Source organism: Trachurus japonicus, chromosome 7 (assembly GCF_045865225.1).
Source record: "Trachurus japonicus isolate A0001 chromosome 7, Traja_1.0".
Classification (NCBI taxonomy): Eukaryota; Metazoa; Chordata; class Actinopteri; order Carangiformes; family Carangidae; genus Trachurus; species Trachurus japonicus.
Genome location: NC_140913.1, coordinates 397,551 through 424,599, shown reverse-complemented (window position 1 = coordinate 424,599; position 27,049 = coordinate 397,551). Strand labels below are relative to the sequence as shown.

The 27,049-nt window shown below is 41.1% G+C and overlaps 1 protein-coding gene across 2 annotated transcripts; it reads left to right on the top strand.

The window, feature by feature from the left end:
- The first annotated feature begins 19,710 nt into the window (after positions 1–19,710).
- On the top strand, positions 19,711–26,705 carry LOC146983891 (vesicle-associated membrane protein-associated protein B/C-like). Of its 2 annotated transcripts, none has more exons than XM_085780687.1 (6): positions 19,711–19,976; positions 21,921–22,073; positions 23,023–23,126; positions 23,382–23,462; positions 23,722–23,853; positions 24,832–26,705. In XM_085780687.1, exons 1-6 carry the CDS (start codon positions 19,919–19,921, stop codon positions 24,994–24,996), a joined length of 693 nt encoding a protein of 230 aa, XP_085636813.1. In that variant the 5' UTR covers positions 19,711–19,918; the 3' UTR covers positions 24,997–26,705. The 2 variants fall into 2 exon arrangements, with proteins under 2 accessions (XP_085636813.1, XP_085636812.1); XM_085780686.1 differs by having other exon boundaries at positions 23,677–23,853.
- Positions 26,706–27,049: the final 344 nt, after the last annotated feature.

Here is a 27,049-nt window from a genome sequence, read left to right as displayed (position 1 = left end):
AATGCCAAGTCAAACACTGTTTTTCTGGTTGCCAAAAAACATTCAATGCAAATATAGCCTGCCTAAACACAAACAAATAACCTTAAACAAATTGAAAAGGGTTTTCTCGAGACAGTAAAGATGTTGCTCCTGCCCGGCCTGTCCACTCCTCTCATCCACACTTCAGCACCTGTCCTGGGCTGCACAGTGTCAGCTCGGCTCAGCTCGCTCCTCGTTTTAAATGACTTATTACTCCTTTTAAAAATAGCGTTTACTGTTCTGATTACTCTTTACACTTTCTAAGTTACCTTATGTTGCATTATTATTAGTTAAAGCAGAAGTAAGCGGAATGTTTGTGTTAATATAAGTCTTAAATAGGCTAGTTATATCTTCTGACAGCAATCACTTATATAGAGTGTTTGGTCTGAAACACGGGTCTGTCAGTCACTCTGCTCTGCTGTAAGCCAAGGAGAAAACTTTCCTTGTATCCTACAACCTTTATCCAATGAGGAGAGAGAACGGCATAAAGCCAAGGGATGCGCGTGAATGTGGTGACGTAGGGACGAGGGCGGGGACTGCTAACTCCATCTGCTGACAAGAAGTTAGCCAAAACCACCGGATCGCTTACTTCTGCTTTAATTCATTCCCTCAAAAAAGAAAAAAAAAAAAGGACGGTGGAGCGAGCCAACACAGGTGCTGAAGTGGGGGAGAGGAGTGGAGAGACTGGGTGTCCGCGGGGCTCTTGGAACTTGGGGCCGATCAGAAAGGGCGGAGGACCGACATGACTGGCTGTCTCGGTCTTCTGTCTGTGCGGTCCAGGACCACGGAGAACGAGTCGGCCCCAGCCGTCTTTAATGTCTCAAGACACACGTATCATCCACCGCCGCCTGCCGCCACGGAATGAAGCCTCTCTTTCCCCAGAACGAGGTCCAGTAGTTGTTATATCTGGTGAGGTTTAGGTTGAATGGAGACACACTATTAACAAATGCAGGTCCCAAATAAACACAGGTCCCTAACAAACGGCTGTTGATTTAAGCAAATAAACGCCCGGGGCTTTATTTGGTGTTTTACGGTAAGAGGAAATTCCCTAATCATCTAACACAATAAATTCAGAATTTCATACCGATTTAAACAAAGGACGAGACAAACTCAGTCAATTCAGTGTGATCACCAGACATGCTCCCCTGTGGACAGATCTTGATATAAGTCAATGAGAGGGAAACAACGCATCCTCAATTTCTCCTCAGCAGTAGATCTAAATTGATTATATGAGGAGTGCTGAGTAGGCAACCAGCATTTCATGACAGTGCATTTACAAAAAGCTGCAAGTGGACATGCTCTAAAAGGCTCTTGTGTGGTTTTGTAAAAAAAAAAAAAAAAAAAACCTGGATGTGCATGTCTTTGCATATGTAAATTCAATTTTGTTGCACTTGTAGAATGCGATGTACAGGATTAAAGAGGAGTCATGGAGAGGGAGAGGTGAATACAGTTGTTTCTGCTCACAGTTACACCACAGTTACACATCTTATAAATCCACAGATGTTCTCTGTGGTGACCACTGGCCATCAGCAGCACCGGGACATTTCCCACTGGCCTGGCTCACTTGGCGATCGATCACAGAGAGACGGGACCAACTGGCAAAACTGAAATTAAAAAATATTAGATAAAAGAATATAAAATATGAGATTAAAAAGTCATAATTATGAGATAGAAAGTCAGATTCATTTTATTGAAATGTATTCAATGGCATATACCCAAACGTGGCTTGTTGCTTCAGACGTCACCCGCTGGTGGTGCATTGTGGGATTTATACTTGGCCAAATACCACTCCAATGCGGTTTTATTGTAAGTGTGTGGGTGAAGTGCAAAACAAGTAGTGAAATATGTAGTGATGCACGATATGAAAAATTTCAACCGATACCGATAACCGATAATTTCATATTTTTATATTTAAAGGGATAGTTCACCCAAAATTCAAATTTCACTCATTATCTACTCACCCTCATGTCAACTAGGGGTGTCACGATTCTCCAAGTCCTCGATTCGATTTGATTTTCGATTTTAGGGTCACAATTCGATTCGATTCTCAATTTATTTTTCCTTTTTCTTACAGCACAGAGGCCTATGTCATTTTCAGACTACGATCATTGGTTTTATTCATCAAATTTTGTACAGTAAATCTTATTTCAAAAGATTGAAAGAAGTGATGCAATTTCCATAATGTATCACATTAGGCACTATGGTCACATTTAAATAATTTATTTACAATATAAAGGTAACAATTTTACCAAGAATGCCCTCAAAAATCATGATCCAGGGGCCAAAATTGCGCCCAAGGTTTTGAAACAAATATATTTAAATCTGTACATTATCATAATTTTATTTTCATTAATTTACCGTCGCGTCATCTCCTGATGTCGACTTAAAGGGATAGTTCAACATTTTGGCAAATTGGCCCATTGCCATAATCGCTATAGTCATAGCAGTAGGTTCGTTACCATTAATTGTCGGTGTAAGCTAATTTTAGAACGGAGGAGCGGGGCGGCAGGCTGCTCAGGGCTGTGCTATGGAGGCTAAAGGAATTTCTTGGTTTCCCTCATCAAACTCATCAAATACAAAATCCCAAAACTCCAAAACGCTTTCGTGGACAAGTTGTGACCTGCACAATCACCACGCTATGAGATAATAATGGAACGTTACGAAACTGAGCCGTTTTCGAGGTAAATACAGAGTCTGCTTGCTGAAAAACTGTCCCTGAACGCAACGCGCATCAGCGGTTTTGCATGAATTTACCTCTAAAACAGCTCCGTCTCTTAACGTTCCGTTATTATCTCATAGCGTGGTGATTGTGCAGCTCACAACTTGTCCACGACAGCCTTTTGGAGTTGTTGGGTTGTGTATTTGATGAGTTTGATGAGGAAAACCAAGAAATTCCCTTAGCCTCCATAGCGTAGCCCTGAGCAGCCTGCTGCTCTGCTCCACCGTTCTAGAAATAGCTTACACCGACAATTAAAGGTAACAAACCTACTGCTATGACTATAGCGATTATGGCAATGGGCCAATTTGCCAAAATGTTGAACTATCCCTTTAAAGCAGAAGTAAGCGATCCAGTCGTTTTGGCTAATGCTGCATTCCAGGCAGGCTTTTGAAACCGTAAATTACAGCTTCAAGTCACAACTTACGACTTTGTAGCGTTCCAGGCAACCCACTCGTGTTTTTCCGACCCGTGAAAGTGCACTATAACGGCCACTTGTAACTTCCGACCCGTGAACTCGTACCAGATCGAACTGGTACGACTTCACAGGTCGGAAAAACACGAGTTACGGGCTGCCTTGAACGCACCATAACAGTCCTCGTCCCTACGTCACCACATTCACGGCGTCCCTTGGCTGCACACACAGCCCTGCATGCCGTTCTCTCTCCTCATTGGATAAAAACTGTAGGATACGAGAAATGTTTTCTCCTCGGCTCAGAGCAGAGCAGAGTGACTGACAGACCCGTGTTTCGGTCCAAACACTCTATGTAAGTGATTGCTGTCGGAAGATATAACTATTTAAGACTTATATTAACACAAATATATCACTTACTTCTGCTTTAATGTACAGTAATGTAAATGAGATTGCGCTGATACGGAGAGTCATGTGGCAGACAGCGGGGCAGTGCTGCAGCTGCCGTGCTGCGATGGACCTGATCAGAGTGGGGGTGGCCCACAGTGAATCAGTCCCGGATCCTCCACCGTCACCAGATCCCCCGAAAGCCCCCGCAAATAATACATCGACAAAAAGTGGCAAGTTGCACCTTTTCGTCGGCTTATTATTTGCAGGTTGTTTTTTTTTGTTTTTTTATCTTAACGTCACTGCAACATGTGGCTCTCAGTCAGTGGCGAACCGTGGACCCAGACCCTGGGCCTTCAATAGGACCATCTAGCAATAAAAAATTTAACATAGCAATAGAAATAATAGCCAGAGCCTTGTCACATGGATGGTCGGCATATTACATGTTTCTTTGCCCTAACTGGCTTCACAACACACAAGGTGATTCTGGAAAAAGCTGGCTATCATGAATCACTTATTTTTAAAAAGAAAAAATGAAACAAGCAAATCACACATTCACTTATTTGTTTAGCTGGAATGAAAGTAAAATGTCAATCATGAGCTGTTCAACAACTAAAGATGTATTTTGAGCTTAGACACAGTTGAATTTCACTGTAGATTTAATATTTCTGCCAAAAGTGGCTATAAAACAAACACCTCCTGAGGTGACATGGGAAAAGGCACAAGCTCTTTGTAAATGCTCAGCCATTTTTCACTGGCCTTAATGGCTATCAAACTACCGGTATAAAATTGTAGGTTTACACCAGGGGTCCCCAAACTTTTTGCAAAGAGGGCCAGATTTGGTGAGGTAAAAATGTGTGGGGGCCGAGTCGGCCGACCTTTCAGCCTGACATCCTTTGAACCATTAACATTAAATGCAAATTAACTATTTAATACTTTTTTTCATTGTAAATGGAATATATTATATTATATTTTCAAAAATCAAAAATTGCACTTGAATAAAAATCACAACCAAAAACAAGAATAGACCCTGTCCTCTGTTAAGAAAAGATGCACTCAAATATAAAACCACGCACAACCAAAACAATAAATAAAATGGCTTTATCAAGTCTCAACAAAACTGCACTTGAATAGATATTGACCGTGTCATCACAGTAGATGAGGTTAGTAGTGACTGAGGCTGTGTATGTCGCTCTAAGACGGGTGTGGTGGGGGTGTCAGCGGCGTGGAGCGGGTCTCTGTAGCGGGGACAGCTCCGTGACACCGCCGGTGGGGGCTGTAGGGACGGGGGCGGGGGGCTCACGGCAGCACCGCTGCTCGGTGAAAACAGCAGTGATGACGTGCTTTCACGTCCGAGTCTCCAAACCAGAAACGTTTCTAACAGCACCGGAAAAGTCGCTAGATTCAGACAATCTCGTTGTTGTTGTCACCGTGGCAAAGTGCCGTGTGTGTACGGAGGAAGGGAGGGGCGGGGGAACGGGGGTGACACATCCAGCAGGAGGACAAACTATCCTGCGTTTAAATAACATGTCGAAAATATCTGCTTGACAACTCATGGAGCTGGAAGCAGCCCTAAATAAGTAACTACACTTTAACAACAAGCCCAAAAACCCGCAACCCACGACTACCAATATAAGCGACTTCACAGAAAAACAAGCCCAAAGTCACGTATAATAAGCGGACTTGGCAACCCGCTCCCTCAGTAATTTGGCGGCTTCCGGGTATTCGCGAATACCCGGAAGATGTCGTGATATGGTCCCGCCCACAACTCAGTGGAATATGATTGGCTAAGACACCTGTCAATCTCAAATTCATGCCCACATTGACTTGCATTACACGGGCCTTCAGTCACAGCCACTGAAGGCCCTGCAGGGGGAGTCGACGATTTACTGCCCAGATACCGTTGGAAGAAAAATTGTGATTGGTCCATTTCCCGTTCCATTATATTAACCCATTGTTTCCCAAGAAATATTAGTCCAACTTTATAACAATGATCTAGAAAATATTACTTGTGTGTTACTCACTGTATAAAAAAAAAAAAAAATTAAAAAAAATTAAATAAAATAAATGAATAAATATATAGTAGTACAATATTTCAATATTTTTTCTTAGGCCTTCACTGAATACCTTGAAGGCCCAGAGGGTTCCCCTCTGCTCTCAGTGCTGATCGGTGTTGTGTAGTTAGAGCTGTGTCTCCCTCCTGTTTCCCAGGTAGGAGGGGGACAAAGCCCACCCAGGGCTGGGAGATAAAACGCTATAAATTGTGAAATAACTTTTCTTCGATAGAAATATGAGACATGGTCGATAGGTTTCATTCATCCAAATAGGCAAATAGCCAATGATATTGAGAGTTCCGCTGCGCCGAACCAATCACGTGGCTGGAATAGAGCCAGTCAACATGTGTAGGGGTTGCTGCAGACGTGCACATCAGCTGACACCGCCGGTAAAATAAAAGAGAGAGAGAGAGAGAGAGAGAATGAGTGTTGTCTCGAGAGAAAAAGTAAAGGAGAACTCGGACCAGTGACTGAAAAGACAAAAGACGCAGGTCCGCAATGGGGACAACAGGCAGTTGTAGCTTTGTGGGCTGGGGGGGGGGGGGGGTCGTCGATCCTCTCTTTGACTTCGATGCTCGAGACCATGACGTAATTTCTATCGATTTCGATAAAAGATCGAAATCGTGACACCCCTAATGTCAACTAAGAGCTGTGAGAATTTTCAGAGTCCTCTGTTCCTTCTCTGAGTCCGCGCAGCAGTATTTGTCCATATAATGGTTGTGAATGGATACCAACTTTCTTCATCCAAAAAGACACACCAAAAAACATCCAAATACCTTCACACAGCTCGTCTGTAATGTCCCTCTTGTATTGTGCAAATCTCGCATGATTTGCACTGACACAGGAAGAGCAGTGAACTGAGACACTGGGAGCTTCCGCTACAAACAAGCTCAAAATATAGACGTATTTAATTTTTTTCGGAACAATTTCTCATGTCGGGGCTTCAATACAAGAGGGACATTACAGACGAGCACTATGGAGGTATTTGGATGTTTTTTGTTGTGTCGTTTTGGACAAAGAAAGTTGGTATCCATTCACAACCATTATATGGACAAATACTGCTGCGCGGACTCAGAGAAGGAACAGAGGACTCTGAAAATTCTCACAGCTCTTAGTCGACATGAGGGTGAGTAGATAATGAGTGAAATTTGAATTTTGGGTGAACTATTCCTTTAACATAATAGGCTCTAGAGACTAAAAAGCGCTATATACTGTAAGTGTAAGTCCATTTGCCATTTACTTATTACTACTTCATATTTTTTTCACTTGCCTCGTGGGGGCAAAACCTCCTTTCCCTCTAAGTGAGATCAGAAGGTAGCCAAATCTGTGTTAAAGGGAATGGTTTCCTATGGAACAGGTGATATGATACAAGAATGAAATCACTTTAAACCTACTTAATGCCACTACATCACAAGTCCTATAAAATGCAGCTCTAACTTGGCTGTAATTAGATCAACCCAGAGCTTGCTGCTGCTCAGACTTAAGAAGCCACTACCACCTAGTGTTTAACAGACCAAACAACAACTGTAAACGTAATAGTGCAGCAGACACTCACTTATTTCTTTTAATTTTCATTTATTTTCTTTTAGCCACAGGTAAGGGATGGACTCAAGTGAGAGAAGGGAGGCTGTTGTACTGAGACAGACAACACTGTCAATCAAGTGAGTGGCATTGCATCGATGAAAGGATCAATGGGCCAACCCATCTTTCCTATAAGCCTCACTCTATTGGCTCTCTGATATAGAATTACTTCAAAATCATTTTATAAGGCTCTTAACAACAAAGCTCCATCTTATCTGAAAGAACTCGTTATTCCTTACTGTCCAGAGCACTCCGCTCCCAGAATGCAGGTCTGTTAGTGACTCCCAGTATCTCTAAAAACAGACTGGGAGGTAGAGCCTTCAGTTACCGGTCCGGGCTCCTTTACTGTGGAACCAGCTCTCTCCATGGGTCAGAGAGGCAGACACTCTATCTACATTTAAATCTAGTGGCTTCTTTGCTGCCATTCTTGACCCCCAGCCATCCATCCTGCACTGGTGGAGCCCTGATCCTGCAGCTGGATCTATTTTAGGAGTCGGAGCTAGCTGGACTTATAAACTGTTTCCCTGTCTGTAACAACATCTATTGCACGGCTGTCCGTCCTGGGTGAGGGATCCCTCCTCTGTTGCTCACGCTGAGGTTTCTCCGATTTTTCCCTGTTAAAAGGGTTTTCCATGGAGTTTTTCCTCAGTCGATCTGAGGGTCTAAGGACAGAGGATGTTGTTATGATGCCATGAGCCCTTTGAGACAAACTGTTTGTAAAAACGGGCTATACAAATAAAATTGCCTTGCCTTGCCTTTCTTGTGCTTTCTGAAGCCTTCTTCACAACCACTGGACCTCTCTCCTTAAGTTCATTTTAATTGCAAAGAGGGACTTTGCAAGTAATTGCAATTCATCTGATCGTTTCATAACATTCTGGAGAATGCAAATTGCCCTAATAAAAACTGAGGCAGCAGACTGTGTGAAAATTAATATTTGTGTAATTCTCAAAAAATCTGGCCACAGTTGTACATACAGCAGGGAAAATAAGTATTGAACACGTCAACATTTTTCTCAGAAAATATATTTCTAATAGAGCTATTGACATGAAATTTTCACCAGATGTCGGCATCAACCCAAGTAATGCACACATACAAAGAAATTCGAACATTAATGTCCATAAATTAAGTTATGTGTAATAAAGTGAAATGACACAGGGAATAAGTATTGAACACATGAAGAAAAGGAGGGGCAAAAAGGTATGGAAAGCCAAGAAAGCAGCTGGAGTTTGTCAGTATTTAGAATGTAATCCTGTCTCCTATCAGTGCAAAGTAATATCTGCTGGTTTAGTCCTGATTGATGGCTTTTAAAAAGGTTTCTCACCACCAAGGTGTCAGACAATAAGTATTGCATGATAGGTAATAGCAAAGAGCTGTCTAAGAGCTGTCTAAAGACCTACGCAACCAAAGATTTCAGACAGAAGAGTCAAAACAATAATCAGAAGGGTTCCCTAACAGTCCAGGACCACTGGTGGAGAGCTTCAGAAAAACCTGGAATCAGCAGGTACAGTTGTTTCAAAGAAAACAATAAGTAATGCACTCGACCGCCATGGCCTCCATGTCTTGCATGGTGTGCGTGCATGGAGGCCATGGCGGTTGAGTGCATTACTTATTAGGGAACCCCTCCGGACATAAATGTTCGGACATAAATGTTCGGATTTCTTTGTATGTGTGCATTACTTGGGTTGATGCCGACATCTGGTGAAAATTTCATGTCAATAGCTCTATTAGAAATATATTTTCTGAGAAAAATGTTGACGTGTTCAATACTTATTTTCCCCGCTGTATATCAGATTAATAGCAATTATTATTATCTGCATTGCAATTATTGTTATGAATATTATTATTCTTATTGTTGTTATTGTTTTCATTATATAAGGTTGATAATGATCACTATTGTTACCTTTATTGTTACTGGAAGTAGTAGTATTGCTGGTATTTATTGCTATTTTATAACCAACAACCAGGTAATTAAATGAAATTACCTTGTAATTACCATATATTACATATTTATCTGGTAAATACCAACAAGTTACCTGATATTTACTAGATATTTTCCTGACATCTACCAGGTATTTACCCAATAATTACCTGAGTGGGTTGCCTGAAACGCTACAAAGTCGTAAGTTATGACTTGAAGCTGTAATTTACGATTTCAAAAGCCTGCCTGGAACGCAGCATTAGCGAAAACGACCGGACCACTTACTTCTGCTTTAACTGGTATTTACCCAGTAAAACCTTGTGAATTACCCTGTAAGGAAGGTGGAACTGTACTGTAAAAGGAAGCGTGGTTTGTTTCAATTATATTACCATGTACTTTCCTGGTAACTATAGATTATAATCCTCTACCACCCATCAGGGTGTGTAGTTTTGAAGGTGGTACCTGGCAAAAACTCCCATATCTCCCTGATAACTATCAGGTAAATATCAGGGTGATATCAGAGTTTTACAGAGTAGTTACCCTGTAAGGAAGGTGGAATTGTACTGTAAAAGGAAGCGTGGTTTGTTTCAATGATATTGCCATGTACTTTCCTGGTAATTACTAGTGGTATTACAGGTACGGTATACCGTGTCAGTGTTACCTGGCAATAATTCATATTTCCCCAGTAATTACCAGGTATTTACCCTTACTGTACTTACACAGTAATTAGGAACTTGTACCACATACATTCCAAAACATTATCAAGTAAAACCTTGAAAGTTACCCAGTAAGTAAGGTAAGACCAGGAAAGTCTACAATGTATAGAGTAAGTAGAAGCTGTACAATAAAAGAAAGGCTTTGAGCCTTTGCACCATAAAGAATATACAAACTTCCTATGCTCTTTCCCGAGCCAGTGGTTCCACTCAGTGAACCATAAGTTCATCTTCAAGGCCTTCTCTGTCAGATTCCCCCTGTACTTGTAGATGTCCACCTTAAGTCCGCCATGCCGTTCAATGTGCTGTGTCCCAGGGTGGACAAAATACCTCTGGTGATTTACCTGGTAGTGTATGTATCCGTCATGGGACAACCAGTTGTAGGAACGCCAGCAATCACTAATGATTTCACTTCCAGGTCTAACATATTTTCTAATGATTGGGAGCGATCTCCTCCTGGATCGATTTTCAACCAGTTTTAAAACAGGGCGTCAACGGGACCGCCTGACTTCCATCATCCCAAAGACCCGCGAGCGACGTCGCCAGGTCTTTCCAAATCGTCCAAGTCCATACTGAAAATAAACAAAATGTCATGCTTAAAGGCAGTCCAACTTAAATGCAACATTTGAGAATGTTGAAGTCGCAATCACTTTGGTGCTTTATAGATTGTAGATGTTTTTGAGTGGACTATCCCTTTCATTTCTTTAAAACCTATTGTTCTTGTTTTAACAGCTACTTAAAGCAGAAGTAAGCGGAATGTTTGTGTTAATATAGGCTAAGTCTTTATATCTTCCGACAGCAATCACTTATATAGAGTGTTTTTTTAACATCAGTGGTGTCATTTACATGTGTTTCTGTCTGTCTGTCTGTCTGTCTGTCTGTCTGTTTGTTTGCGTGCGTGCGTGCGTGCGTGCGTGCGTGCGTGCGTGTGTGTGTGTGTGTGTGCGTGTGTGTGTGTGCTCTGCCTGTGGGTCTGTGCTTGGTTATAAGGATGTCAAAGAAAAGGAAAATGGACATAAAACACTTCTCTATCAGTGAAAGTGTAAGTTACTTAAATGGTATCTAACTGTAGAGCCTCAACAATACAGATAATGAATAAAAGCCAATATTTAATGGCAAACACTTTTTTTATTTACACGTTATTTTTACTACTAGCTTATTTCCATGTAGGCCTATCCTTTGTGTGAAAGGGAGCAACTGTTCAAAAAACAAAAATAAATAACATTGGTCAGGAAAAGGCCTAGAAAAAAACCTCAGATTCCAGATGCTCGTGTAGGCTAATTTTATACATTTTAGAGGAATAAATGACACATAAGTGTGTGAAAGTAAAATCCTTTTTTCCTCAGGCAATAACTGTAGGCCTACCACCAAGCTCTATTGTATCCCTAATGTATCTGTTCATATGTCATGCATCAACATATTTTTGTCAGGTGACCGACAGTAGAGAGGCTGGAGTAGATGGAGAAGGAGAGACCATAGGAGGTAGAGGAGGAGAGGCTAGAACAGATGAAGGAGGAGAGGCAGGAAGAGGTAGAGAAGGAGAAGCTGGATGAGGTAGAGAAGGAGATGGAGGAGAGGCTGGAAATTCACAGGTGAGGTTAAATAACGATGAAAATTTAGAGTATACCCACTTCTCCAGGGACCACTACACCACTGAAGTGCAGTCACCCTAGTCAGTGATTTACTGCTCCCACATATATCCACATGTCTGCACCTCAAACCCTGTGACAAACTGACCCAAAAAAGAGGACAACTACGTATTAGCAACAATGATGGGAGAGTTTTGGAGTCAGGGAGGGCTAATTATAGTTAGGTTGGTGCCTACGATAGCCATTGTGCATGTTGTTGTACATGTTGGGATGGATGAACATGTGTGATTTCTTGGATTTTTTGGATTGACTATGTAATATGTGTGTATGCATTTGGCTATTTATATTAAGACACTGTGTACATCATGTTATCTGCATGTACACATGTAAGATAAAATGAAATTAACTAAGATGCAAGAAAAAGTCAATGTTGATTTAATCAGCTCTCATTGGGCGTTATTATTGCATAACAAAACACATTTATGCATCTTGAGGGAGAACATAAGAGATAAATGTTTAACTTGTAGTGTTACATCATGCCTACAAAGCCATTTGAACTGAAGTGAGAGGGAGAGAGAGAGAAACCAACCTGTGCATAATTTTCATCCATGATGATAAAGACATGTGAGACCGGGAGAATATTGAGCCATCTCTGATGGACCTTGTGATACTCCTACCCCTGTGAATTGATTTTCTGCAGCTCCTACATAACATACATGACCACAATTGAAACAAGCCCCAGGCTTTTTATGCTAAAGGACCCGTATACAGGGCCTCTAGTGCTGAATTGTTAAACTGTATTTGCTGTACTATTCTCGCAAAAATCCTTTATTCCTCAGGCTATACAAGCTCTGAATATGTTAAGATTATTTGACTGCACCTGGCAACCCCTTAGAGGGCTGTTGTTGTCTGTGACTATTTTGCACAACATTCAGTTTGACAATAAAGTCTTTCTAATCCAATCTAATCTATTCCAGATTCATTCATTCATTCAACATAGCAAGTATGCACTGTAAAGATAATTTGACACCTATATATTAGATTGTCAATATGGTCATTTTTAGGGGGAAAACACATGCAACTTGCCATTGACTTCAATGTATAATAATAATAATAATAATAATAATAATAAGACTGTGTGGCAATGATGCTCATCCCTTACCACCGAGTCCATACATTTGTATATGCTCCACATTTGTGTTGTCCTGAGCTGTCAGTCTGTCTTTAGCTTCCCTAGCTTCGATGTGAGGGTCTAAGGACAGAGGATGTTGTTACGATGCCATGTAAAGCCCTTTGAGACAAACTGTTTGTAAAAACGGGCTATACAAATAAAATTGCCTTGCCTTGCCTTGCCTTGCCTTGCCTTGCCTTGCCTTGCCTTGCCTTGCCTTGCCTTGCCTACATTTATCAGCTGTCTGTATTCACACTGGTTTATTAGCTGCTACATTACAAGCCACATGATCATTGAAGTATTGACATGAAATCAAATGTCCAGGTGATGTTACCTGAGGTAAAATCAACTATAATGAGATTCAATTCTGTGAAATGTAAACAATATAATAGCATCAGGAAAAAATCAAAAAAAAATGAGGAAGGCCACAGAGCTGCTCCCTATCAAATATAAAATGCCAAAGTGATGGATCAAGCTCTAAAGTGCAGTGATTTCATGTAATTTAAAAAATTACATTTATTTTCTCTTGTCTTTTTGTTTTATCTGGTGGGGATTCAACCACATTTCTTGTATCCAAAAACCTTACTCGTTTTATTTAGGCATAGTAGTAGTAGGCATTGTCAGTTTGCACGTTGGATCAGCAAAGTTTTATTTTGTTACGATTATTTATACCTCTTCTGACCCTGACACTTTTTTTGGTGTTAGATTCCATACAAGATGCAACTGCACTTTTTGCACTTTTTGATGACATGTCCTACTTGTTTTGAAATATAAGTAGCCTACACTTGAAAGCTATGCCACTGTTTTGCACTTTATGTATTGAGTATTGAAGTTACTCTCATCAAGTTTTGCAGATTAAGAAGATTAAAATTAGTCTCTTTGACAGTTCACCTGTTTTTGCATATTTGTCACAGGTTGTGTGCAGGTACCGCTGAGCAGGGATCAAAGACTGATCGTCAGACACACAATTTCAGCGATCCTGCATTATGGCCAACTACATGACCGACTCTGATAGAGTGAACGTCGTACGTGTGATGGCAAAACAAACGCCTTTTTCAGAGAGGGCAAAGGAATTGCCGGCAGATGCAGAGGGCTGGGAATTTCCTAACTATTTGACGTATTCCACATCCCACAATGGACGGGAAAAAAATGATAGGGACATATAGCAGCTCAAAAAAGGCCTTATTTTGCCTACCATGTTTGCTGTTCTCTTAGAGAAAGAGAACAGCAAAGTAGAGAAAAAGTCAACCAGTGCACTAAATTCCACAGATGGGATGATAATATCCAACATAAAATACAGAAAACTATATGAGAGATTTCCTGAACATGAAAGAAACATTGTTACTGGAAATGGAAGAACTTACAACAGTCTATCCTTCAGACCTCTGGAATTGACAGCCATCAACAAAAAATTATGGAGACAGAAATTGAAAAAAACAAAGCACTACTGAAGCGGCTACTGGATGAAACGCTGTACTTAGCCTTCAGGAATCTGCCATTCAGGGGCAGTAAAATACACTAGATGAGCCAGACAATGGAAATTTTCTTGGCATAATTGAGCTGTTGACAAAGTATGGTATATCCTAAATGAGCATTTACAAAACATTAGAGAGCACCGGCAACAGGGAAAGAGACTTCAAGCTCATTACCTTTCACCTGACAGCCAAAATGAATTTATTGAACTTTGTGCTCAGTGTGTCCTAAACTCTATTTTGAGAGAAAGGCAAGAAACAACCTTTTTTTTCCCATTATGTGTGATGCAACCCCTGATGTGTCACACTTGGAGCAAAATGTAATGTTGCTGAATGCTGAGGTATGTCAGTCAAACCTCCCCTGACAGCAGGTGGGAAATAAATGAACGTTTCCTTGAATTTAAGGACTTTTCAAAAAAAACAAAAAAAAAACAGGAGAGGAAATCGCTTTAATGGTGGAACAATCACTAAGTGAACATGGGATAGATCTAGCTGACTGCAGGGGCCAGTGCTATGATAATGGAGCCAACATGGCAAGCTCGCATACTGAGTAACAATCCCTTGGCCACATACTCACCGTGTGCATCTCACACGTTAAACTTAGTTGGTGTCCATGCAGCCCGGGCCTGCCCAGAAATTGACATATTCTTTGGCTTCATCAATCAGCTGTACAAACTCTTCAGTGGCAGCCCTCACAGATGGGAAATCTTACAAAGAGTTTTGGGTTGTTCTCTGCACAGCTTGTCTGACACACGATGGAGTGCACGGATAGAGGCAGTGCGCCCAGTGGCAAAACATTTGCCCAGTGTGATCCAGGCATTAGACACCCTGTAAAGCCGCATTATGTAATAACGCCGCATTATGTAGGCTAATAATGTAATAAATCTTCAAGTGACTATGTAATAACGCCGCATTTTGTAATAATCTGCCACATTTTGTAATAAAAATCTTGAACGCAATATGTAATAAACTTTGCCGCATTTTGTAATAAAAATCTTGAACGCAATATGTAATAAACTTTGCCGCATTTTGTAATAAGTTGTTTGCATCGCTTATTACAAATTGCGGGTGTTGCACTTTTTTGTGAAGAAAATGTAATAATTTGGTGCATTATGTAATAAACCACCAACACCCACCAATGTGTGGCACAATAGCCTATATGAATATCTACATGGACTGGACCATGGACTCCCAATTAGGGATTCACATTTAGAATTTTCTTTCTGACCGATAACCGACGCCCATTAAACGAATAAACCGATGAGATTACAACGCTTGCGGGGGCGATTTTTTTTTTTTGCCGTTAAACATACACGTGCTCTGCAACAGCTGATTGCCACCTCCACTGAGCTCTGTCTCAGCTGATCGCACTCATATGGAGGTTAGATCATCCAATGTTAACTGTTTTTATACTAAGTGCAGCCAAACACCAGGCTGAAGAGAGAGGAACAGCCGCAGGTGAACCATTGAATTTTTTTTTTTTTTTTTTGCGCAGCACTGTTTTTTTTTTTTTAACCTTTATTTAACCAGGCGAAAAATCATTAAGAACAGGTTCTTATTTGCAATGATGGCCTGACAAAAAGCACAAGCTTCTTGAGGGGAGAGGGGGAGAGGGCTGTGAAAAAAAGTACAAGTTAAAAACAGTGGCATAAAACAGCTAAACAGACATGCAGCAGAACGACCATAAAGACAATACACAAGCAGAGGCACAAAAACACAACTGAACAGACATGTAGCAAGACAGTCACAAAGACAATACACCAGCATGGCTGTGCAGGGAAGCAGGTTAGCAAGGCATGAGCAGAGCAGCGAGACAGGCAATAGCAGGCAGGACAGAAAATTAATGTAACAGCTCAATTAGAACAGGCAAGGTTAATAGCGAGGAATTAGTTATCTAGAACATCACAACACAGAAATGCATGCGAAGACACTATACAAGGATTATCAATTTTTGATATATTATTATTACAGGTGATGCACATCTAGCTACTGTATGTCTGTGTAGGCTACATTTGTTGTCTGATCTTCCTTCACGGGGACTGCACAGCACATAGGCTACTGTCAGTCCTCCTGTATAACTTTTTGCTGGGAAATATGACTGAAGGCACATGGAAGTCTGCATGGGTTGACACGCCCCCATGAGTTGACGATATATAGCTAATTAAAATAATAATAATAATAATAACCGGTCAAAGTTCTTGTTATCAGTTAAACAGTTAAACATGTGCATCCCTACTCCCAATTGATTTGATTGTTCCTCTTGTTCCTGCCTGTGGAATTGTGTGTGTACCGGTATGTGTGAGTGTGGAGCGCAAGGGGGATCGTTGGTTGAAGCACATATACTTTGGTGTTGTTATGTTTGATGCCCTGCTCTCCTTGTGCTGCAGGTGAGAAAAGGAGGAGAGAAAAAAGCTTGAATGAGAATGAAAGCAGTACACAGGGGATGTAGCCTATTATAATGAATAAAGTTATATTTGATTTAGTTTTGACCATCCTATGGCTTCAGAAATGAATTCATGCTGGCAGTGTTGCTCTGATGGTCCCAATGTTTTTTTTCCTTCTAATTAAGACATCCATTGTAGTGGTTTATTACATAATGCACCAAATTATTACATTTTCTTCATAAAAAAGTGCAACACCCGCAATTTGTAATAAGTGACGCAAAATGTAACAACTTATTACAAAATGCGGCAAAGTTTATTACATATTGCGTTCAAGATTTTTATTACAAAATGTGGCAGATTATTACAAAATGCGGCGTTATTACATAATGCGGCTTTACACACCCTCATCACTACAGGTAACCTCACCAGTGAAGCCAGAGCTGAAGCACAGGGCCTAAAGATCTACTTTCAGTCCTTCAATGCATGCGTGCATCATGGGACAGTTTGCTGTTTTTTTTGTTTTTTGTTTTATGTGTTAATGTTTATGATTCTATTAACGTGGGTGATCTAGAAATGTCCTTATATTATTGAAAATACTGCACTTGCTCATTCACCAACAACGCAGAGTTGTCAGTTCTTGGGCACTTTTGCATACCCATATTCCGCCATCAGGAGGCGCTTCCATTGGACCAATGTGTGTCGTTACTCTCTTATTCCAGTGCTCTAGTGCTGGTTAGTGAGTTGGAAGCACCTGTGACACATAGACCAATTAGCACTGGTATTTTTTTTTAATGCAGACAATCGGTTCATTGTAAGACATTTATTTATTGATGTAAATGTGGTGAACGTAGGCTACAGAGCCCCCAGGCAGCACTGCTCTTCTGTCCGATACACAAAGCTTCACTTTTCATTCAAACTAATGCGGCTGCCACAATTGTTAGATTTCATCAATGAGACCAACATTTATCTCCTAAAAAGAATTTAACCAGCCGGCGGTAAACCTCTAAAAACCTACTGGTAAGTTAATTAGCGATCGTTTTCTCCCCCAGGATGATGACGGAGGTTGTCCGGCTGAGAACGTCAGCAGACCGGCTGGCTGTCTCTGTGATGTCCCGGTCATTGCTCCACAGGTGGAGCTTCACGTCTACGAAAACATCAGAGCAGCCGTCATTTGGATAAACTGACCTCATATTGGGGTTCTAAACAGTTAGCCTACTTTCTCGCTTGAAAAAATATTAAAAGTTAAAGGAGAATTCCGGTCATTTTTGACCCCTAAATCCTGTCCTGATGGTCACCCAGTGTTGGGGGGAGCAAAAAACGCGACTAAAATTGATGCAGGCAAACCGGAGTTACACCATGGCTAGACGCCGCTAGCGACGGTATGAGGGCAATTTTTTCAACCACAACAAACACTCAAAAAACAATCAAATATATGGTACATGACTCGAATCCTTATGACACACCACTGAACTCATAAACTGTACAGTTATACTGAGTATAAACAGTATAAACTTTGTGTTTTTGCATGTAATCACTCACCTCAGACAACCGAACTCTGGAACGTCCTGGAAAGACATTACTAAGCGATCGCAGAGCGCCTTCTCCCCGCCACAGAAACAAACACTTTTTCCATGTTGTGATGATTTCTTTACAAAAATAAACGGATCTCCGACCATTTATTTTTGTAAAAAAAAACACTGGGTGACCATCAAGACAACGATTTAGGGGTCAAATATGACCGGAATTCTCCTTTAATAAAGTGCATAATAACAACGTTACAGCAGGAAATAAAACAGCTTTTAGCTTGTTTTACAGCTATTTTGTCTTCAGATGTCATCAGATGGGATCTCTGGTCGTAAATAGTCACACGTCCGTCACTGACCAATCAGCATTCATTAGCAGAATGCTAGCATGTTATGGCCAACAACAGCCCAACCTGTAGGCAAGGCGATTAAAGTTGGGAGAGATTTAACTTTATACAAATGAGCAGCGGCGCACCGCGGCGACAGCCAATTGCGGACTGGGATTCTCACAGCCGAAGAAATTGAGAGAGCCTGAATGGACACATCTGCAGCACAGCTTGAAAGTCCCGCCCCTTTGGTCGCTTGGTGCAAGGGCCTGCTCGAGCTGGCAAGTGACGCGATAGGAGCGACCAGAGCGACTACAGGGGATTTGATCGCTTTTGGTGTGAACGCACAGTAACTGCACAATTATTAAAGGAATAGTTCACCAAAAAATGAAATTCAGTCAGCCGACACAAAAAGGTCCATATAATTCAAAATTAGGACATTTTTACAGTCCTGTATAGAGTGCCGAAGCGGAAGCAGGAAGTAACGGCCCCATGGGTCCTCAATTCGAAAAAAGTCTCCATACAAATGAACGGGACTCCAAGATTTATTTCGTGATCCGTTTGAATTGTGCCATGACAAAAAAAATATGTCCTCTACCTGTTTAAAACATCACGTTTCATGCCGAGAAATCAGCAGTTTATCGTAAAACGGCAACAGAAGAATGTATTTTGTGTGACAACGCTCTGCGGACTACAAATCTGGTGTCCCACAAAAAATACGTCACCAACTGACACGGGAAAGGGCGGCATTTGGTGTGTGACGTCACCTATGCGACCTGTAGTCTTTCTGGTTACGGACTCTTCGGAATTTTATTTTACAATAGGTTTACAACAAACTGCTGATTTCTCGGCATGAAACATGATGTTTTAAACAGGTAGAGGACATATTTTTTTGTCATGGCACAGTTCAATCGGATCACGAAATAAATCTTGGAGTCCCGTTCATTTGTATGGAGCCTTTTTTCGAATTAAGGACCCATGGCGCCGTTACTTCCTGCTTCCACTTCGACACTCTATTGCGCTCTGACGTTCACGCGCATGAACGAGAGAGCGCGCCCCAGGCAAATTCAATACATGACTATTTAGGCTGTAAAAATGTCCTAAACGACGTCGTTTGGAGTAAACTCTGGACTGCATCCCTTCAGGACACTTGCAGCGGACGAGCAGTAAGGAGGAATATTGCCAGGTTTTTCTAGTTTTATGGACCTTTTTATGTCGGGTGCTGACTCTTATATAAGGATTTCGTTGAACTACGAATCCCCCTCCCGGGTCTCCAGATGCACTTTGAGGAATAAAAAACTACTCTGGAGTATTCATCAGCATGAGGGTGAGTCAATAATAACTGAATTTAATTTTTTGGTGAACTATTCCTTTAATAGAAGTTTAGGCCCCGCCCCTCCCTTGACGTCGCCCTCCTTCCTTTCCGTCTCAATCTCTGCTGCTAGCAGTGTTAGCATCCATACGTTAGCACCTAGCAGCTGTCGGTGGCAGTCACTCAGTCATTTCGAGTCGAGTCGTTGTGCATTTCTCATCCTCCTTCCTCCTGAAGAACAAACGTTGACGTTTGGGTTGTTGGACCAGTTGCTTAATCTCTCCGGGTACCTGTTAGAGACATTGTCGTCCTCGCCGCCAGTACAAGAAGAAGCTCTGGGACATGGCCAGACAAGAACAAGTCCTGGTGCTTGAACCACAACACGAACTGAAATTCAGAGGTAACACTGGCACAGAGGGCCGGGCCCGGGGTCAGCTAGCTAAACTAGAGACTGGGGATAGCAGGAATGACAGCCAGTGTATCGACTTCTGCATTAACCGCTTAACGTTTGGTGATGTGTCGGCACTTTTGTTAAGTTGTATCGACGTAGTGAGTCTACAGTCTGCGTTGAAACAGGTGAAACGACACTCTGTGCGACGATGCTAACTAGGTAGCATTCAGCTAACCTAGCAAGCAAATCAAACTGCTAGCTGTCATTGCAGCGTCCGGCCAGGCCCGCCGACCCATTGCTCTAATTCACTGCTCACCTGGCAGAAGGTGAAACAACACCACAGTGTGATATAATACTTGACGTATGCCCGAGGCTCGTTGTTGTTGTTAAGGCTGTCGAAGGGTGATTAACCCTGGCAATTTTCTACGACCAGGGCGTCATTGCTTTGCCTCATCATCATGCCGATGTCAATATCACAAGCTAACAAGTCCCGACAAGGAGCTACGGTATATAGTTTACACTCATTGTGCAACCTTAATCCCTTTCCATCTTTGCTAAATCCAGGCAAAAATGCAGTCTACTGTAATGCCAGGAATACTGGTTGTGCTCTCAGATAGCTGCCTCTGGGTGTGATCCTGCTGGAGAAATGGGTCAAGTGATGTCTTAAGGTGAGGGGATCAGTCAGTTGAACTGAACTGTTCACTGCTTGATTAATGCAGTGTTTGGAAGAAAATATGAGTAAGGAGAGGATGATCAGTGGAGCCGATCAGAGTTTAAAGCACAGTAAGGTTATTGTTGAGACAACTGAAATATTGATGCACAGAGTTAAATAAGAGCAGACTAAATAAGAGACTTACATGGTGTAGTGTGCAGATGATTTCAATGCTCTAACAAGGAAAAAAGACATTTGCCTTTGTTATATGTCACAGAAATGCCCCTTTAGTAAACTGACTGTTGTGTTAAGCAGAGGGTGTGGCATGACTGATTCAGTAAATGCTTGCACACTTCGTAACCCTTGCAACCGCTTTAACTTTTGGTCTTCTTCAGTGTTTCTGGTACACAGTTTGGAGCCCCTTAAAGGGATAGTTCAACATTTTGGCTAATTCTCCTATTGCAATAATCCCTATAGTCATAGTAGTAGGTTTATTACCTTTAATTATCGGTCCATGTTGTTTTGAGATCTGCGGGGCAGATGTGAGTTGCTCAGCAAACACAATGGAGGTGAATGGTACATTATCAAACTCATCAAATACACTATCCAACAACTACAAAATACTCTGGTGGACAAGTTGTGACCTGCACATTCACCACGCTATGAAATAATCATGTAACATCACGAGACAGAGTGTTTTTGTTTTGTTTTTTTAAACACTTTATTTTTAATTTTCAGTTAACATAGAAAACAATCATATTCTCTGTATTACGAGACAGAGTGTTTTTGAGGCAAACGCAGCCAGAACTCCTACATCCCAGACACAGCTGCTGGGTAGTTCTGAATATTTGCTTCATGTGTCTTAATGTCACATAATTATACATGATTATTTCATAGCGTGGTGAATGTGCAGGTCACTACTTGTCCACAAGAGTGTTTTGGAGTTGTTGGGTTGTGTATTTGATTAGTTTGATGAGCGACAGGGGACCTGTACCGTTGGCCTCCATTGTGTTCACTGAGCAGCTCACGTCTCTGCCCTGCAGATCTCAAAACAACATGCACCGATTATTAAAGGTAACAAACCTACTGCAATGACTATAGGGATTATGGCAATAGGAGAATTTGCCAAAATGTTGAACTGTCCCTTTAAAACTCTCTCTCTCACCATTGTCATATTCATCCTGGTCCTGGTGACACCCTGAAGTGTTCACTTACCTTAACATGCAATGTAGAAGCCAAGCCAGTCTGTAAACTTCAGTATATGATCTTGAGTTATTGTGTTGTTTCTGTGTGCTCCTAAGGCCCATTTACAGATGTCGTCACTGCCACTCTGAAGCTCACCAACCCCACAGATAGAAATGTGTGTTTCAAAGTCAAGACAACCGCACCTCGCAGATACTGTGTGCGCCCAAACAGTGGCATCATTGACGCTGGAACCTCCATCATTGTTTCTGGTTAGTAGACATTTTTGCCTCTTGACAACACATATGATGAGTCTGGGTCAGGTTCATACCTATGGTATGATTTTCATATGCCATTTAGGCAGCTGTGTATAACTGATAGACTGAGATGTGTATACATTGGACTTCTAGACTGTGCGCTTAAATTAGGACCAGATATTTGGCATCTGCAGCAAAACAACTGTCGCTCAACCATTGTGGTGCTGAATCAGCACCAAAATAAATTTTAAGTCATTGTACTGATACACAAGTTAGCTACTTGAGCTTAGAAATATTGTTAGGAGAGCGTAAAAACATGCAATGATAGTTGGAAGCTATCTTGTTCCAAACATGTTAAGAAAAAAACAAGGTTTGGAAATGATGGATAGAGGTCAAGTTAGTTTGTTGAACTGAATATTGAAATGTGATTGAGAATTAAAAATGTAATTTATATTATTATCGTATAGTAACTGTGTGATGAATATGTTACATGACTTTTGTTGCATTGTTGGCATTTTTGTGTTGAAACTAGATTAAATCTTGTGTTATTGTAATATTTGTCTTAGTATCGTTGACATTTGTTGGGATTTTCCTGAAGGAATCCTTCACAGCTCAGTGAGGATGTGTGGGACAATAACATCCAGAACTATTTGTGATTTTATTCTCAACTCTATTACATCTCTGGCTAAAATCAAACGGTCCTACGGTCAAACAGACAAATTGAATTGCTAGCATTGATTCAGTGACAAAGTAAATGAAAATTTTAAAAACTGCAGTCATAAAAATGTTAAGCTCATCATTTCAGCCCCTGAGTAAGCGGGTGACACTGCAGCCCAAATCATACACCTGTCTAACATTTGAAATGTTTTTGTCTGTGGTGTAAAATTTGTGAATGGGTTACACAGGAAGTTCATCCTCTCCCTAATATCCTAGGATTTCCTTCTGTTATTGTTTTTGCCCACAGTTATGCTACAGCCTTTCGACTACGACCCCAATGAAAAGAGTAAACACAAATTCATGGTGCAGTCCATGCTTGCTCCATATGACATGACTGATATGGAAGGAGTTGTGAGTACCAGTGCATAAAATATAATTTGGGATAATAATCTTGTTATTCATATGTGACCTACTGAATGTGAGAACCTGGATGAAACATTCTGGAGACATCTGTGTATTTCAGAAAGCTAATGTGATGCCGGCTTAATTCCTGAATCTGTGTCATTGTTCAGAGGCTTTTCTGAAAAGCACATAACATAGATCAAATAAATGGATTACATACCTGAGAATTATTGTATAATCCATGTGTATTTTCATCATCCACAGTGGAAAGAGGCGAAACCTGAAGAATTAATGGATTCAAAGTTGAGATGTACATTTGAGATGCCTCTAGAAAATGACAAAACTGTAAGTGTGGATGTTCTTCTCAGCTACCCTACCTGTCAGCAAAACATGACTGTGCATCACTCATTACATATTTTTTTTTAATTAATTTATGATTTTGTTGGTTTGTACTGTCATCTCATTCCCTGCCATGTCTCTGCATGTCTCTTCATCCACTTCCCACCTGTCCCTCTACTCTCACCCCATCACCCCCCTCACCCTCTCTCTATCTCCACAGCATGAGAGTGAAAGCAACAAAACTGTGTCTTCCTCCTCTGTTAAGACTGAGCACACTGCACTGCCAAAGTCAGCCAGTGCCTCGCTGGATGATGGAGAGGTGAAGAAGATCATGGAGGAGTGCAAGCGGCTGCAGATGGAGGTGCAGAGGCTACGGGAAGAAAACAAACAGATCAGGGTGAGAGACTGCAGAATCCATAAAAGAGACAATCTGTCTATTTTCTCCCAGGCCTCACTTACAGGTAGAGATGTCTATCCACTTGAGGTGCTGGAGTAGATGCAGTAGGCCTGTACCCACTCCAGCACCTCCTCCATTATACATAAAAGCCAAACACTTGAATGTGGTGTCACTGGTTTGAAAAAAAAAACAAAAACAAGGTGGATAATGAAAAATATATAAATTGTGTTTTATTGAAATTAAAGGTCATCATAAAACTAGACATATTGTTTTTGTTACTGGCCCAATGCCCCTGCATTTTGATAATTGATCTGGTTAGCCCAACTCTATGCTCACTTGACCTAACAGTGGTATCAGACTGTGAATACAGACGGACATAGCCTCTGCGACGTCGCCTATAGGTTACTGAAGAGTTCACAGTTGAGTCCTTCCAACATTTCCATCTTGTCAGCAAAACGTGTGGCAAGTACTGATGCACAAAGAGGAGAGGCCCATGTGGAGCCCAGATCTCATGCTGGCTTGTCTCAAACATATACTCACCCACCTGTCAGTCACTCAGTTTTATAAATGCACAATAAAGAACAAAAAGGCATTGCATGCTGTTTTAGAAATGACTGCACTGGTGCAGGATTCACACAACTAAGCTCTCGCACCACATGTTGCATCTGTTGTGTGTCAGTGAACAACATGTCAGGGTTCAATGTGCAGCGTACAGTGCTTCTCTCAGCTGCAGACACCAGAGTATTAACCGAGTGATTGGTGACAAAAGGCATTCATCATTTCTATTCACATTTTAAATGAAAATCAACTAATATTGATCAGTAGCTAGTTGTTAGGACTTCCTGGTGAATGAGCTATGATAATCATATAAAAGCAGTTGAAACTGACTTTGATCAAAATCAAATATATCTGTAATAAGCAGGAGTTTGAGTCTGAGCTGGGCTGAATGTATCTCTGACTCAGTTTTCTTCATCTCAGGAGGATGACGGGCTGCGAAAGAGAAAGGTGATGTCAGGAGGTCCTCCTCACTCTTCCACCATGGCGACCTCAGTGGTGAGAGATGAAGGCCTAAGCACCCGCGTCCTGGCGCTGTGTGTGCTGTTCTTTGTCATTGGAGTCATCATTGGCAAGCTGCTCCTGTAGATACAGACGGACAGAGCACAGTGACAGACGGATGTACAGACAGCGTGCTCGGGGAGGGCGCGTGTCAGCGATGGCAACTGGGATGCTTTCTGGGTTTATGTTGATTTCTCTTTCAATTTGCTTTGTTTTTTGGTTTGTTTGTTTTTTAACATTTCTGGCAATATCATGATGGTTTGTCTGGATGGAAAATAATTTAATGTGTAAAAAGAAAACAAAGGAAGGCGTTAAACTTTGAGTGCAAGCATTTTTGTCACAGGTCTTGCCTTTTTCTTTTTTTGTGAAAAGATCACCACCTCTGATCTCCCGTCCATCCCTTCTTTCTAAATGATCCTCCCCAACTTGCACAGGTCACAGTTAGTGGTGTGTGGAAGTTACTTCACACTGGCAGAGCGTCTAAAGGCTTTCAGTGATTCTTTTTAAGTCTTTGAGTTCAGACTATCTAACACTCCTCTCCTGATAATCTCTCTTCCAATTATTACTATTACTAATAATCTACAAGGAGATGTGAACACAAGTGATTGGTGAAAGACCTTTTTTCCATGACTCAGACCCTGCGTATTCTCCTTTGAACCAAATGTGAGCCAGTAGAAGCCATGCATGTGTGTGTGTCTTGTTGATTCTGGCTCCTGCAGGAGGGCTGATGTGACTGTGTGTGGATGTTTTCATGAGGAGACGGCGAGCAGTAAAATCACTGACTGTTTTAGAACAATGGAAGAGATATCTTCATCTTAACAGATTCTTGTACACAGCATTTGATTATAAACTCTAAATTATTTCAGTTGCTGACCAAACTAGGGAGTCTGTTGAAATTCAGTAAATCCATACTTCCAAAATAAAGCTGTAATCTATTGCATCTTCAGGTTACAGAAGAGAAGGGTAACACTAGTATGAAAACGGACCCAGTTACCCCCTAAAACTTCTGAACAACAAAAGCAACTCAGACATTTTCAGTATGTAACAATAGTTTTGGCCGCATTACTTAATGTTGCCCATGGAGTATTGTATTTGCGTCCTCTAGTGTATTACAGCACTTGTTTGCTTCCCCCCCTTATATTATCATGTAGCCACAATGCTTCTGTTTATATTTAAATGCACTATATTCAAATGTCCACTCTGCAGTCTGCATGAAATTAACTAGGTTTATTATGATTACTATGATTTTTGTTTGAGTGTTGGAGTTATAATAGCGCAACAAAAAAGATGTCGTCTTGACAAAAGGGACCATCTTGAGTCTGGTTTATCAGTTCCTGTGTGTTTTGTTTCCTTTCAGTCATCTTTTTCTTTTGTTTCCTGTTGGGCTCTGGTGATCGTGAGATAACAGAGACAACGTAGCTTTATTATCTCCATTATCATGTGACCATCTCACCAAACTTGGTTGTTTAAAAAACGGAGAAAGAGTTAATATCTGTATTTTCCAGTGCCTGAGGAAGAGCAGAGACAAGGGGGTGTGGGCAGCTGGAGGGAGAACTGACCTGTGAATACACACTACATTTAAGAAAAAATGGCATCAATGCTTCAGGCCATACATGCAGATATAAAGTCACACTCACTGATGTAATCACACAGTAATTGGATACTCTTTTGTATGTACATGAAAATAAAAAGACTTAAAAAGATTACTGGCAAAGTCATTAACAATGTAGTAAAGGAAAAAAAACAACCACCATGGATCATGTAGCATCATAATGAATTAAAACACATAAACCCTCCATGGTCTCCTTCTATGAAAAGTTCACTCTTTTTTTTCTCATTCAGATCGCAGTCTCTGTAAAGCAGTGGAAACCTGTTGTAAATTTAAATGTGTGCATGTGTTTGACAGAGAATCAGAAAAAATCCTCAACCTCTTGTATTGGAGAACAGTAGCTGTTAAGTTGCTCTATTTTGTAGATGATCAGGTCACTGCTCCACTGTACAAGTCCCATAGATATATATACTGACTGTCAGTATATATCTATGGTACAAGTCCTCAGTGGCCAAGAACAGCAACACAAAATAGCTTTGCTTTGAGTTTAGAAAACATGACCAAAACTTTGTACACACACAACTGTCGATA

Excerpts from the sequence above, each read along its gene's own strand:
- LOC146983891 (XM_085780686.1), top strand. The coding sequence starts at position 19,919 with ATGGCCAGACAAGAACAAGTCCTGGTGCTTGAACCACAACACGAACTG. Across the intron at positions 22,074-23,022 it reads AACCTCCATCATTGTTTCTG|TTATGCTACAGCCTTTCGAC; the intron begins GTTAGTAGACAT and ends TTTTGCCCACAG. Across the intron at positions 23,127-23,381 it reads TGACTGATATGGAAGGAGTT|TGGAAAGAGGCGAAACCTGA; the intron begins GTGAGTACCAGT and ends CATCATCCACAG.